General features: G+C 30.2%; 2 protein-coding genes across 2 annotated transcripts; one reads left to right on the top strand and one right to left on the bottom strand.

The window, feature by feature from the left end:
* Nucleotides 1-1223: 1223 nt before the first annotated feature.
* On the bottom strand, nt 1224-5633 carry LOC138938241 (carbohydrate sulfotransferase 11). The gene is made up of 6 exons (XM_070305080.1): nt 5472-5633; nt 5258-5380; nt 2761-3151; nt 2316-2603; nt 1699-1934; nt 1224-1610 (listed from the first exon to the last, which is right to left on the bottom strand). The coding sequence occupies exons 3-6, from the start codon at nt 3079-3081 to the stop codon at nt 1445-1447; spliced, it is 1011 nt and encodes a 336-aa protein (XP_070161181.1). The 5' UTR covers nt 3082-3151; nt 5258-5380; nt 5472-5633; the 3' UTR covers nt 1224-1444.
* A 125-nt stretch (nt 5634-5758) lies between these two features.
* On the top strand, nt 5759-12022 carry LOC138938242 (inactive hydroxysteroid dehydrogenase-like protein 1). Its single transcript, XM_070305081.1, has 6 exons — nt 5759-5807; nt 8649-8840; nt 9636-9852; nt 10133-10369; nt 10879-11222; nt 11631-12022. Exons 3-6 carry the CDS (start codon nt 9693-9695, stop codon nt 11847-11849), a joined length of 960 nt encoding a protein of 319 aa, XP_070161182.1. The 5' UTR covers nt 5759-5807; nt 8649-8840; nt 9636-9692; the 3' UTR covers nt 11850-12022.
* The last annotated feature ends 1337 nt before the right edge of the window (nt 12023-13359 follow it).

The following is a 13359-nucleotide window of genomic DNA, read 5'->3' as shown; positions in this document are numbered from 1 at the left end:
ATTTACGAGCTCCCGTTTAAATTTAACTCGTTTAGTTAGACATCAATATCGATGCGAACAATGTACGAACACTTGTACGACATAAACTCCAGCTGGTCGTTATGTAATGTGTTTTCCTCGTGAAAAACACGTACCTATATTTCTCATTCATATTTTTCATTAAACTAGACTACTCTAAAAATCGACAGAAATTGTTATCCACGAAAATAGATTTAAACTTCTCTATGGATCGTATTAGTATCTCTCTCGCTCTCTCTTCTTCTCAAGAAATTATTACTAATTATTTTTATTTTCTAACTCATTGAATGGATCTAATTGTAATATCAGTAACCGAGATAATTATTTAATTGCTTAATAATTAGATAAGTGATCGATAAGCAAAAAAAAATTTTTATTATTTAATTTATTGCTGAATACATAACGCATACTATACTATTGACAATGCTATATATACTATATGTATATACACTTTTATCTAAAACAAATAATTAATTGATTAGTAACTACATAGTTTCTTTTCTCTTTGCAAACTTTCTGAATAGAAAATCTCATAGAATTTTATAATAAACATTTTAATACATATTCCGACGTATAATAGGCACGCAAATATGGCTGAGTTCAAAGCAATAGCTTTAAATACGATATGACACACTGCACACATTACAGAAATAGTAATACGAACATTTTATGCATTTAGGAAATGCGTATATAAATAGGGAATATTCTAAGATAAGATTTCGTTGTATAAATTACATATAAAAATAGCGAGACATATGTTATGATTATTATGAAACTCGACTTAAGAAATCGATAGTGATTCCCTCTTGGCACAAGCAAAACACAGGTTCTTTTATTCTCTTTAATTCAATTATCGTTAAATTCTTTTGGCACAAAACTGCATGTATAACTTATGTTTCACAGCTTATAAAACAATTTATAATTATTTAATTACTTATTTATCTTTATATATCTCAGAATTTGTTACATATCTTAATTTTGATTGCTCGACTATATCAATAATACTAAGTTATCTTAATACATATATATAAAAAGTCATTTTAAAAATGTAAAAATAAGATGTGCATGCAAAATTTATATATATATATATTTTTTTCTTATAAATTATTGATTTAAGATATAATTCTATATAGTACAATCGTTATAATATGAGGTAGCAACAACATTTCATTTATATAAAAAAAAAAAAAAATGTCTCCATTCTATTAAAGATCCGTTTATTAAAATTGAATCCATCGTTAAAATTGAAATCTGAGATTTTAGAAAGCTCTTTATATATACTTATAAAATGCAGTAATAATTATTTATCTTAATGCATGTAGAAAACTGTCTTGTATGCTTAAATTACGTAGATTTTAAATACGCATTAGTGATCTGACAGTAAACTTGTAAATCACGTACATCTGTCTCTGTTAATACCGGCGACTTAAGCCAAAGAAAATCCCAGCACACCCTCCAAGGAGTAATCGAACAATCTTAAGTCTAATTTGTACAGATCTGCCAGTTTACGAAGCTGCTTGTAACTTAAAGTAGAGTAATATCTATCCAATTTTCTCGATGTCGGTTCGCTGCTTGATGGCTTAGCTGGAAAACTGCACAGACAATTATTTTTCAGTAAGATGTGCGACTCTGACGTTTAAAATTTTTTATTCTCATTACTTTATTATCACGTGTACTTACCTCATAGACGTGATGCCTATTCGTTCGAGAACTTCTGTGGCATCTTCGACCAAACTCTCGTATTTACTTATGAGATTATAATTAACTATACATGGTTGGCACAACTCGTATATGGGTCTCCAATGTTCATTTCGAGTTCCATTCTCGGAATCGTCGGTGACGAAATCGACAAACTCGCGAAACGTCACATCATCACCGTTCTTTAAAGAATCTTCGGTGGCATTCGATCTGTATTTCTATAAGTAAAAATATTATTAACATAGTTAAAAACCATTAATACCTCGATATTAAGCTATTTGTATAGAATCAGCCATTAACGATTAATGCAATAAAAATGGGACAGCCTGTACAATTAACTAAATAATCATATTCTAGGAGTTCGCAATTATACGGTATTTCTGAATATGATGAAATTTCTGAAGAAATAAGCATTTAGCTCTCTTATAATGCCAGATTTTTTTGCATATAGATTCACGCAACTTGCGTAATGTAAAATTATTTTTTGGGCATTTCTACATACATTCGCGCAGTTTGTTCACTTTTATATGTAATACTCTTAATTGATATATACTGTAAAAAATCGCATTAGATTAAAAAAAAAAAAACTTGTTCTCTACTTTAATGATTTTCTTGCCGAAACGGCTCTGGAAATATTTTGCACTTTTCTCGTGTTTAGTCTCAAATTTATTTCGATAAGCTGATAAAAGTCTTTCCAGCGGATGTCGCACGACGATCAGCTTGTCATACGTCGCCAATTTCTTCTCTATCTCGGGCAGCGTGTAATTGCTCAATCGTTGAAAAGTACCCGGGGAATGAGCTTGATCGGCCGGTATTTTTAAAGGATCATTACCGGACCATTTTCCAGTCGCGATCATTAGTACGCGCTTCCAATTTGTACAAGCTACCTGAAAGATAAAATTGTTTCATTTCAGAATACACATACGAAAAAATAACTTTAACATTTTTCCTTAAATAAGCAAAATCTCGGATTTAATCGGTATTATTATTTTCACAAATTCTTACAGATAATCTTAATTAAAAACAAGGCAATAAATTTAGCACCTTGGGAACATAGCAATAGAGTAATTCGTGCAAATCATCCACAAGAATATTTCTGAATAATTCTGAGTTTAACTCATCGATATCTGCCTCGTTATTTTCGAGCTCACAATTATACTGCAATCTTTCCTGTCGTTCTACCAAGGCCGACCTGGCCAAAGCGTTTGGCCCTGTCCACGAATAAATGTATTTATTCGGCTCCAACGATTTCCTGTCATCTTTATTTGCAATGATTTGCGCGACTTTCGCACTGTTTGCGTTTGTAATCGTTTCCCACATAATGATAACGACTAAAATTATCCTCCGCATTCGACATCCTGCCATCGTTTTCCTTCGTTCACCGCGGGCATTGAACTTCTTTGCAAAATATCGTACAGATTGTAAAAATTTGATTCTGCAAAGGAAACAGGACTATTTTATACAGTTTTTTATTTCATAAGAGTATACTATTGCGAAATTATAATATAAAGTTTAAATGCTATATTTTCTCTTCTTTTCTGTTCTTATCGATTAAATATAAATACATGTAATAAGTAATTGATATGGGAACATACGCCTATTATAATTAAATTATCAATTTGTTATAACAAATGTATGAGATAACATCGACAAAAATGAAACGTTCCCTCCTCTTCAGAGATTTTCACAATGCGCGCGCGATAAGATAATTTAAATTTTCATATATTTATATATATCATGATAATATAAAAATTTTTTAAATTTACAAAATGTTTCAAAGACATAAGCATTATTGACACAACTGTACAATTATAAACAATTAAAGTAAATTAATTATTGCTATCCGTTATTAAACGGGGAAAAATATTTATAGTCGGAAAGATTTCAGATCTAGCATAACGTTTTATCATAAAATGTCAAAGAAATGAGCACGATGCTTATTGCTAATCGTTAGTAATAAATGTAAATAGGTGGCTGCAATCATCGATGCAGATATGCGAACCTGATTTACTTAGAACAGGAGATGAAGTAAATACTAACAGATATCGATATTTAATCGTAGTAGCTTTTTCAGATTAATTTTCAAACTAATTTTATACATAATTAGTAGCATTATAAGAGATAGCGTAATTGTTATTAAAAATACCTGAGAGATACATGACAAAATAATATATATTTTTTTTTATTTAACTGATTATTTTCGTAATGACATACATTGTGTTGCAAAATATCTCTTTTTTTTTTTTTTTTTTTTTTTTTTATAACTTTTTTATTTCATTATATTTTTGGTTTACATTATTAATTCATCGGATTTTCTTTTCTTTGATACAGGAAATAAGAAATAAGCGGCAATTTAACTTTCTAGGTCAATGTTACGGTCATAGCACAAGAGAAACGCAAGTGCAATCATACTACAATGCAGACAATATCTCGTCTTTGATATGCATATTTATTCTTATAAAAATCGTATTACAAAAATAGTCAACAATTGTATAGCATTCAGAATTGCTGTTGAAAATTTTTATCTTCTTTAGACACAAATCTATTCACACCTTTTCACACAAGAAATTTTACCAAGAAAAAAATATAGATTTTTTAAAAGATATCGTTATTCGCTCTTTTTCTATTAAAAGAGAGAATGGAGAAAATTATGTGATATGTGTCAATGGTATAATGATTTAATTGATCTTACGTTAAATATTATCGAGCTTATCACTACTTATTGTAAGACATAAGCAATCTTATCTGGAATGCCGATAAAACATCATGCTACGCTTAGCGTTTTTGAATGAAGTAAATTTGAGATCGCCCTGAGAGCGATTAATGACGTCATAAACACTGTCTTGGGTTACTAGGGATATGCTTATTTATATTAATCAAATTCAAAACTTATTTTCGGTCGAATATATGTTCATGGAAAATTGGATTTAATTGCTCTCAGAGCAATTCAATCTTGCTCCATTCGAAAACGCTATTAAATGTCGTAAATAACAAGCGTAACCAATTGGTCATTTGTTGAAAAAAAAAAAAAAACGGAGGATAATTGTCTGATAAGTATAGAAAATATATGCAGATTATCACATGTCACGCAGACATATCGAAATAGAGATACGAAATGGAGATATAATAAAAAATAATCGGCACACCGAGTTAAATTGATCGAATCATTATAAAAAAATATGATTCGCGTAAAAGCCGGTATTTTAATTTACAAGTATTTCAAGCATTATTATAGTCACTCTTAAATAAGCTGCTCGAAACCGGATGATACGAATTTTTTCACTCCTAAAAACTGTCTTTCGGCAATCCAGACTAGAATGCTGCCAGATGTCGGACAGATGATCTGGTAAAGGTTTTAGATCCGCTTGGAGAATTGCGTGAATGCACTCACGTGTTTTAAACCGGGTCAAATATCATGCAGGACATTATTGCAATTAATCCAAAATTTTGTGCACCACGTATTATATAATAGGAATTTTAATTAAAATGATTTATATTATAATAATATCTTCCTGTCTCTGTAATAACATACTTGACTTACTTTTTTCATAATTTAGCTCGATCCACGAGTCGATCAGATAGATAGAGCGACTCCCAAATCGGAGCAAATTTGCAGATACTTCGGAGCACGGAGCATTCCTCAAAATTTCATAAAGATGTCGATCTTCCAAAAATAGCGGAACGCCGATAAATTAACACAGGTAATCTCTCCCAAACAAAAAAAAAATTTAGATTAAAGTTTTTGCGAAAGATACCTTTTGTTTCACCTTTCTCGAAACTTCGAGCGGAAAAAACGACAGCGACAAAAGTGGATTCGCGTTTGACAATGCGAAACACATCGGCAGATACGTGCACCGTATCACCGTAAAAAGAACGGAGTGATCAAGCAACCGATCCGAATAGCAGTCAGCGATCATCTTAGGTCGCTTGGTAAGCCCTCAGGAATGAAACGAGAATGTGTGTGAAGTGAAAGACGCTGCGCGCGCCTCTCTGCTCTTCCGTCCTCGTTCTCTTTTCGGTTGTCCCGGATCAGTTAGTCTTCCTCTAACCGGGTTTCATATCTCCACGTACTTCCCCACCTTCCATCGTTCGTATGTATACTCAAAGAAACCAAAAGCCACATAATGTAAAATCATACAATGCATAATTGATCAGCTCTTCTGACTATCTGACCTCATGACAAACCTCATGAAAAATGTATTAACGATAATCAACGTATATATATTTTAACGTTAACGAGCCATGAAATGCCTTCTCAAAGCGATTGAATAATTTATTCAAATGATAGAAAATAATCGGACACTTTGGTCTGTCTCAAATCTTTTTTACACAAAAGTTTTTACCAAATCGCATTTCACATCGTTTTAATTGCATCGTTTTACTTGCATCTCGCGCTTTGACAGATTGTCACTGACATTTCCATCTCTTTGCGGTTTATGCGCCTTACTTTCACTTTTATGTCATAAACGAGGATTCTTTTTGAAAATATTTTTCTACGCGTACAAACAATTAAACGCGCTATAATGTAATTCTTGTTACGTAATTTACACTAAAGCATCAGGGCCATCACTATTTTACATTTTAAAAGTGATGATATATAGTTATTATCTCTCAGTCATTTCAGAAATACATGGAAGGAGGTAACTGCTACGGTGTACTGCAAAATTGTTCTTTCTTGCTTCCATCTTATACAACTCGACGAGCTCTTTTCAACGGTGCTATTCATTGAACAAAGCGCCTCATAGTGAAGGAGATAAGGCAATATAGAGCAGAAATCGCGTTTCAGCTATAGCTCAGTCATATCTTTATTGATTTTAACGATTTTTTTTATTTGAAAGAGCATTAAATTTGCGGCAATAACTTTTTTTACTTTTTCGAAATTTGCCTCCTTGATCACGTTGTAGCTTTAAAATCTTCAAAAAATACATCTTTTTTTACTGTGGCTCGCTATCGGGACTGTCAAAAATCATATTTACAAATATTGCTAAAATTATCATTTGATTTAAAACAAAAAAAAAAGTTTATTCAAATTGGCCATTCCATTCAAGAGATATAATTGTTGAACTTCGTCATTCCACGACATTACATGATGTAATAAGAATAATAACTGTGCAATTGTTTGCAGAAATATAATCGTAAGGATGAAGTGATAACTAAACATAATACGAAATTTATTTCCGCGACAAAATATCACTTTCAGCAAACATTGCTCGCAAATGGCTCTAATATTTGAACGTTGAATGTTGTTGTTAGATCAAATTTTTGATGATTTTATTAAATTCTTTACAAGTAGAGATAACAATGATGAAATTACTGCTATCCGATGTAATTTGAGGCTCTTCAACCGAAATAATGTCAGAAGTTGCGACTTCTTGCGAAACTATCAAGCTATGTCAGCAGAACTTACTTTGTTTTCCAAACATGTTCATTATTTTTAGCACCGAAGTTTTCTGTTTCTTGTCAACTGATTCCATCAAGCTGACTTGGAATGATTGGGTTATCACAAAAGTGACATATAATGTCTATATCGTTGTATTTCCAATCGACACAACTGGAGAGTAAAACGCCACAGACATTTTACTTCCATACTACTCCGTATTTAAATGTACGTAGTTTCATAATTTAGATACAATTTATCATTCAGCTGTTGCTATCTCTTAAGTAGAATGGCCGATATAATTTTTTTTTTTTTTTTTTAGACTAATGGTAATCATAGCAATATCTGTAAATATGATAAATTATGCGTCACAGCAAAAAAAGTATATTTTTTGAAGATTTTAGGGCTATAATATAATCAAATTTCGAAAAAATAAAAAAGTCATTATAGCAAATTTAATGCCCTTTCAAATAAAAAAAATTTCATCAATATCGGTAGAGGCTGGCGATGAGCTGAAGCGCGATTTCTATCCTATTTATATTGTTCTATATCTCTTTTATTATGAGGCGCATCGTCGAATGATTGACACCGCTAAAAAGAGCTCGTCGAGTTGTACAAGATGGAAACGAGAAAGAAGAATTTTTTAATACACCGTGTTACTTTCTTCCATGTATTCCTGAAAGGGCTTTCTATTTTATTTATGAAAAAGATAGACAGACTTTATTGTACACAAGTATCTGAAAACTACGAGTTTTAATGATAGATTCTTTAGCCAACTCAAAATATGATTTTTTACAATTAGTGAAAATGTAAAGCCACTAAGATGGGCTTTTTGGCGAATAAATTTGTGAAATTAAATGGATGACAAAATTACATTTTTCAATTAATTTCAAAAATTTAATAGAATTTTAATATAAAATTTAGTCAGATGTATAAAAAGCGGAAAAATAAAATGATGAATTTACAATAAATGATAATCGATATTTCTGTTAAAAATAAATCAATTTCATATTGATCGAAGAATCTGTCATTAAAAGAATTTAAGCGTTTTAAGAACATTTAGTATTGATCTTAAAATTTATAATATATTGTGTATTTCAAATTTTTATAAATCTCATTATTCAGGTAAATAAATTTTGCAACTTATATACGTTCCAGTTGCAAGATATAATAGTAATTATTTATAACAAACTCATTAGTTTCCACTGGGCAAAATATAAATGCCGTCGGCTCTATATTCTTAGAAGAATCAAGTACAGGATCGATGAGGTTATCTATTGCCTAACGATGTATCTATATGCCACGATAATCACAAGTGGATGTCCAATCATTAACGAGATTGCTTCTGTTATATATAGGCTACAAAAAACGAATTTTAAAAAATTCTTTAGCTTCAGATAATTTTCTGATTATGAGCGTAAAATTTTATTGTATAAAAAAACGCTGATCTTAGCCTTCATGTTGATAAATTATGATATGTATAAAAATTAAATATAAAAATCAGAATTTTTTTGTACAATTTGGACCACGTAAGCAAACGATTGCATGCATATAGCGGCACGAGATTCTCAGCAGATGGAGAAAGTGCTGTGACTTCTCGACTTGGCCTTCTATACAATCACCCGAACGAAATGACGTTTAGTTTCACTTCGACCCTCCTTCTTTGAACATTCGGTACGCGAAAACGATCGGCATCGACAATACACGCAGATAAAAATAAATAGGACCATAAATGTGCTGTTAAAAGGTACCGTCAAAAATAGCAGCCAATTATTTTTGTAACGCTAACCAAAATATTTGATTTAATTAAGTAACATTCCAGTGAGAAATAAAGATTGCGAAAAAAACATCTATTAGACGTGTATAAATATCTATAGACGTCTATAAATATTTATAGACGTCTATAAACATCTATAGACATCTAATAGCCGTATTTCCGATCTATCATTTCTCACCGGGTATTCTCACGTGATAAAATCTTAAGTCTCGCGGATGCAATGTCTTCTCAAATGGCGACTCCGTAGTCATGTAAAAAATTCAAATTTAATATATTAGGTGTGTTTTATAACTTGCCGCAGATCTAAAAAATTAACAGTGATAAAAGTAATATATTGAAAAATATGAATGGAAAAAATGATTAGTTCTGTTTCGAAAAAGCAGTTGCTAAACAATTTCGTATTTTCTACATCGTATTGTCATATTTTGATAGTTCCAGTTGCACACAGAGCAATTGTGCTTATCAGCATTATTAAGTAATATAAATTCTAATATAAATCTAAAAACGCATTGCATGTCTGATTTTATTGCATGTATATAAATTGCATTCTTAATGTAGTTAGTTGGGACTATCGGCAATCGAAATTATTGGCAATGCAATGTAAATAAATGACGCTGTTGGCGATCGTTTCATCGATACGCGCAACAACTCTCACGATATTATTAATATTGCAATATATTATTATTAGCTATTATTAATGTTGTAAAAAAAACATCCAGTTTAAGCTTGAAAAAAATAGCTATTTTTTGTGTGATTTTGTTTTAGCATTCTTATAAAAAAGAGATAATTATACGGTGTCTAAATACGGAGTAACAAGAAAAGATGCTAATGCTTATAGCATTTTGGTTGTTACTCAGCTTAATTGCTTTTTGGATTCTTCTTGGACCAGCTACGAAAGTTCTGCGTACTCTATGGGAAATTATCATACAGATATATGATAAAAAGCCGGTTGATTTGCGAACAAAATTTGGCGAATGGGCTGGTAAGTACGATAAATTATTTTTTAGATATCTTAAAAGAATTTTATATTTTTTAAGTTGAAACTCTATTGTGATATATATATATTATAATCTTTGTGTGAACTTTAATTCTAACATCTTTTAACTTATCATTTTGTATATACATGTTTCTGGATGACGAAAGAGAAAAGTAAGAACAAAAAGATAATTTCGTAAAAAGCAAGATGTTGATTATGTAACTATATAAAAATTTTTATTAATTGCATGTTATTTAAAGATAAATTGTGAGCTTAAATATTTCAGTTGTCACTGGCTCAACTGACGGTATCGGCAAAGCTTATGCTAAAGAATTGGCGATAAGAAATATAAATTTGATTCTAATTAGCAGAAATTTAGAGAAACTTGAATTGACGAAAGAAGAAATACTACTAATAAATCCAAAAATCGAAGTTAAAGTTATAACGGCGGATTTTACTGAGGGAGAGAATGCTTTTATCAAGATTCGTTCTCAGTTGCAAGATATATCCATCGGTATACTAGGTAAAATTAAACTTATTTTTAATTATAATTATTTAACTATCGTAATCCGATTTTAACGAAGTTAGATAAGAGATTACTCAAAATCAATATTACTTAAGATAATATATTAAATCTAATTTTTTTTTTTTTTTTTTTTTTTTTTTTGACGCTATATAATATTTAAAATTGGTCATAATAATATTTGAAATTTGACGCGATATGATCTTATCTTTACATAAAGTCTATTTTTTCCCGGGAGAATTTTTTTTAAAGTTTTTAAATTTTTTAAAGTTTTTTTAAATTTTTTTTCAATCGTGCTACCTTATTTCACTTATTCACGAATAGTCAGAAAGGTGTTTTTTTTTTTTTTTTGTACTTTACCTATAGATACGATATGAGTGCGATAAAATATACACATAAGAAAGAGTGGTCATAATAATATCGTTTATAAACGATTGTTAAATAGCCTTTCTTTCGATCAACAATGAAATATAATTGAATAATATCTGAATTATTTTTTTTTATTTAAGTCAATAATGTGGGTAAGCAATATGAATATCCCATGTACGTTGGAGAGGTGCCTGAAATGGAACTGTGGGATATTATCAATGTGAACGTGGGTGCGACTACGTTAATGACACGGCTAGTTATCGGAGACATGCAGAAACGTGGACGAGGCGCGATTGTCAATGTCTCTTCCGGATCTGAGTTTCAACCGTTGCCATTAATGACGGTATACGCCGCCACAAAAGCCTACGTAAAGAGCTTTTCTGGTGCGCTCAGGGCGGAATATTCTAGATACGGCATAACCGTTCATCATCTGTCACCTCTTTTCGTCAATACCAAAATGAACGCATTTAGCCATAGACTTCAGGTACTTGAACCATTATTGAAGTAAAAAAGAAATATTAAAGTAATTTAAATTTTTTTAATTTTTCTACGAGAAATGTCCCCTCTCCTATATTGAAAAAAATGTACTAAATAAAAAAAAAAATTTTTATTTAAATACTTGTAAAGGAATTAGTTATTTCAATCAAGCAGCAAATATATGTGAATTTAAAATATAAAATAAAAGCAAAGTGTGCTTTTATTAGAAATAAAAAAAAATGTTTTTTTATCTTTATTATACTAAATTACTTTAAAAAAAAAAAAAAAAAAAAAAAAAAAAAAAAAAAAAAAAACATTTTTTTATTTTTGGCTGCTTGTTTCAAAAACACGCGTTCCTTTTATTTTAATAAATCATTAAAATTTTGATGTACATACACTTTATTAAAAATTGCAGGTTTCAAGTATATTTGTGCCTGATGCCACAACTTATGCAAGAAATGCCATTGCCATTCTTGGTAAAATGGATAACAGTACAGGATACTGGGCACATAGTATTCAGAAATTCATCACATTAATATCGCCTGTATGGCTCAGAACGAAAATTGGACAAATAATCAATGAGAGCTTAAGACAAGAATATTTTCAACAAAAAGGACAACAAAAATTGCAATAATATTATTACAAATTAAGCATTTCTCTTAAATATTTTCGTGAATTAATATAAAAATAAATAACTAACAGATTGCTGATTATTATACTTATTTTTAATATTAAAGAGACAAAATAAAGAAATATATATAATTATAAGTTTATAAATATGAGATAGATAGATATAATTGAGATATAAATGTAATTTTCTTAAGATTGATAATACATTCAATAAACTCAACATGTTTCTTATAAAATATTGAAAAAGCAAAATAATTATATAAAACTCTGCTCGATTTTAAGAAATATATAAAAATAAATATTATTGTTTATATAAACGATATTTTAATATTAGCATATTTATCTCGTAAAGAATTATTTAAGAATATTACCGAAAATTACTATACGCATTGATGCAAATTTTAGCGCCAAGTTGGGAACCAATATAAAGTCAATAAAGAACATCTAATCAGACTGGCGATCGTATAAATTTTTCTTAGAGGCAAAAACGTAAAAGATGAAAAATTTTGCAAAAGATTATGGCAAAATTTTTCATTTCAGGAAGCTGATACGTTTATCATGCGATCAAAGAAATGATCACATCTCGGCGTTTTTGGAATACCAAAAGCTACTTGTAATATCGCCATCAACATTCAAAGCGATACGTAAAATTATATAGCCACAATTATTTGTCGAATTTTGTTGATAAAAAATCATTATTCGATATATACGTCTGTATTATATAAATAAATAAATTGTAGCTCAAAAATGATTGACGAAAAATGATAAAATCATAAAAGTAATTTTTATATTATTTGTATCATTTATTATAGTTTAATTTTTCTATTCCATATGTCAATGAAAGACTTATCTTTGATAGAATTTTTTTAAGTCATGCCGTTTATCGCTCAATTCCCTTTACTCATATCGGCAGCTAATGCTCGTCTATTTTATATATGTCTATGATTTGATGAATTTATCGAATATGATTGGTTATCGTATAAAGAATTCCAAAATTATAAAATTAATATATGTCCGAGTTTGCATCAGATAAACGAAACATTATCCTAAGGGTAATGTTATTTAATAGAGAGAAGCCTGAGAGGGGTCACGCCGCCGTTTTTCATAAGACACTTTTCCTGACTGATACAATAGCGTCAACAAGATCCATTTAAGAACCAGCGAAACTATATGATCAGATTGATCTAATGAATTTAAAATATTTCTATAATTTAATATTCCGCTTATATATACGTCATAATACGCAAATAATTTCGGCTACAAATTATCAATAATATAGTATACGGCCTTGGCAATGTAAACAATAGCGCGTTATTGTTTACGTATTACGGCCTCGTTATCATTCGTACGGCGATACTTGAACAAGATTGTAGTAGTTCGAGACGCTCCGTCAAATTTCTGTTTTAAATACGATCGCGACAAATATCGGCAAACAATTTGATACAATTAATAATTAATTCTCTCTCTCTCTCTCTCTCTCTCTCCTCCCACGTCCCCGTCTCTTTCTCTTTCTG

This window comes from Polyergus mexicanus, unplaced genomic scaffold, assembly GCF_030449975.1.
Source record: "Polyergus mexicanus isolate NDT 795.1 unplaced genomic scaffold, iyPolMexi1.0 SCAF_12, whole genome shotgun sequence".
Classification (NCBI taxonomy): domain Eukaryota; kingdom Metazoa; phylum Arthropoda; class Insecta; order Hymenoptera; family Formicidae; genus Polyergus; species Polyergus mexicanus.
Note: the sequence above shows the minus strand (reverse complement) of the source record. Positions and strands in the feature narration are given on the sequence as shown.

What these genes read in the sequence shown, in the direction of transcription:
- LOC138938241 (XM_070305080.1), bottom strand. Translation starts at nt 3,081, where the DNA reads ATGGCAGGATGTCGAATGCGGAGGATAATTTTAGTCGTTATCATTATG. An exon ending in TCTATTGCTATGTTCCCAAG is followed by an intron (nt 2,604 to 2,760) that starts GTGCTAAATTTA and finishes TTTATCTTTCAG; the next exon opens with GTAGCTTGTACAAATTGGAA. An exon ending in ATAGGCATCACGTCTATGAG is followed by an intron (nt 1,611 to 1,698) that starts GTAAGTACACGT and finishes TTGTCTGTGCAG; the next exon opens with TTTTCCAGCTAAGCCATCAA.
- LOC138938242 (XM_070305081.1), top strand. Translation starts at nt 9,693, where the DNA reads ATGCTAATGCTTATAGCATTTTGGTTGTTACTCAGCTTAATTGCTTTT. An exon ending in TATATCCATCGGTATACTAG is followed by an intron (nt 10,370 to 10,878) that starts GTAAAATTAAAC and finishes TTTTTATTTAAG; the next exon opens with TCAATAATGTGGGTAAGCAA. An exon ending in CATTTAGCCATAGACTTCAG is followed by an intron (nt 11,223 to 11,630) that starts GTACTTGAACCA and finishes TAAAAATTGCAG; the next exon opens with GTTTCAAGTATATTTGTGCC.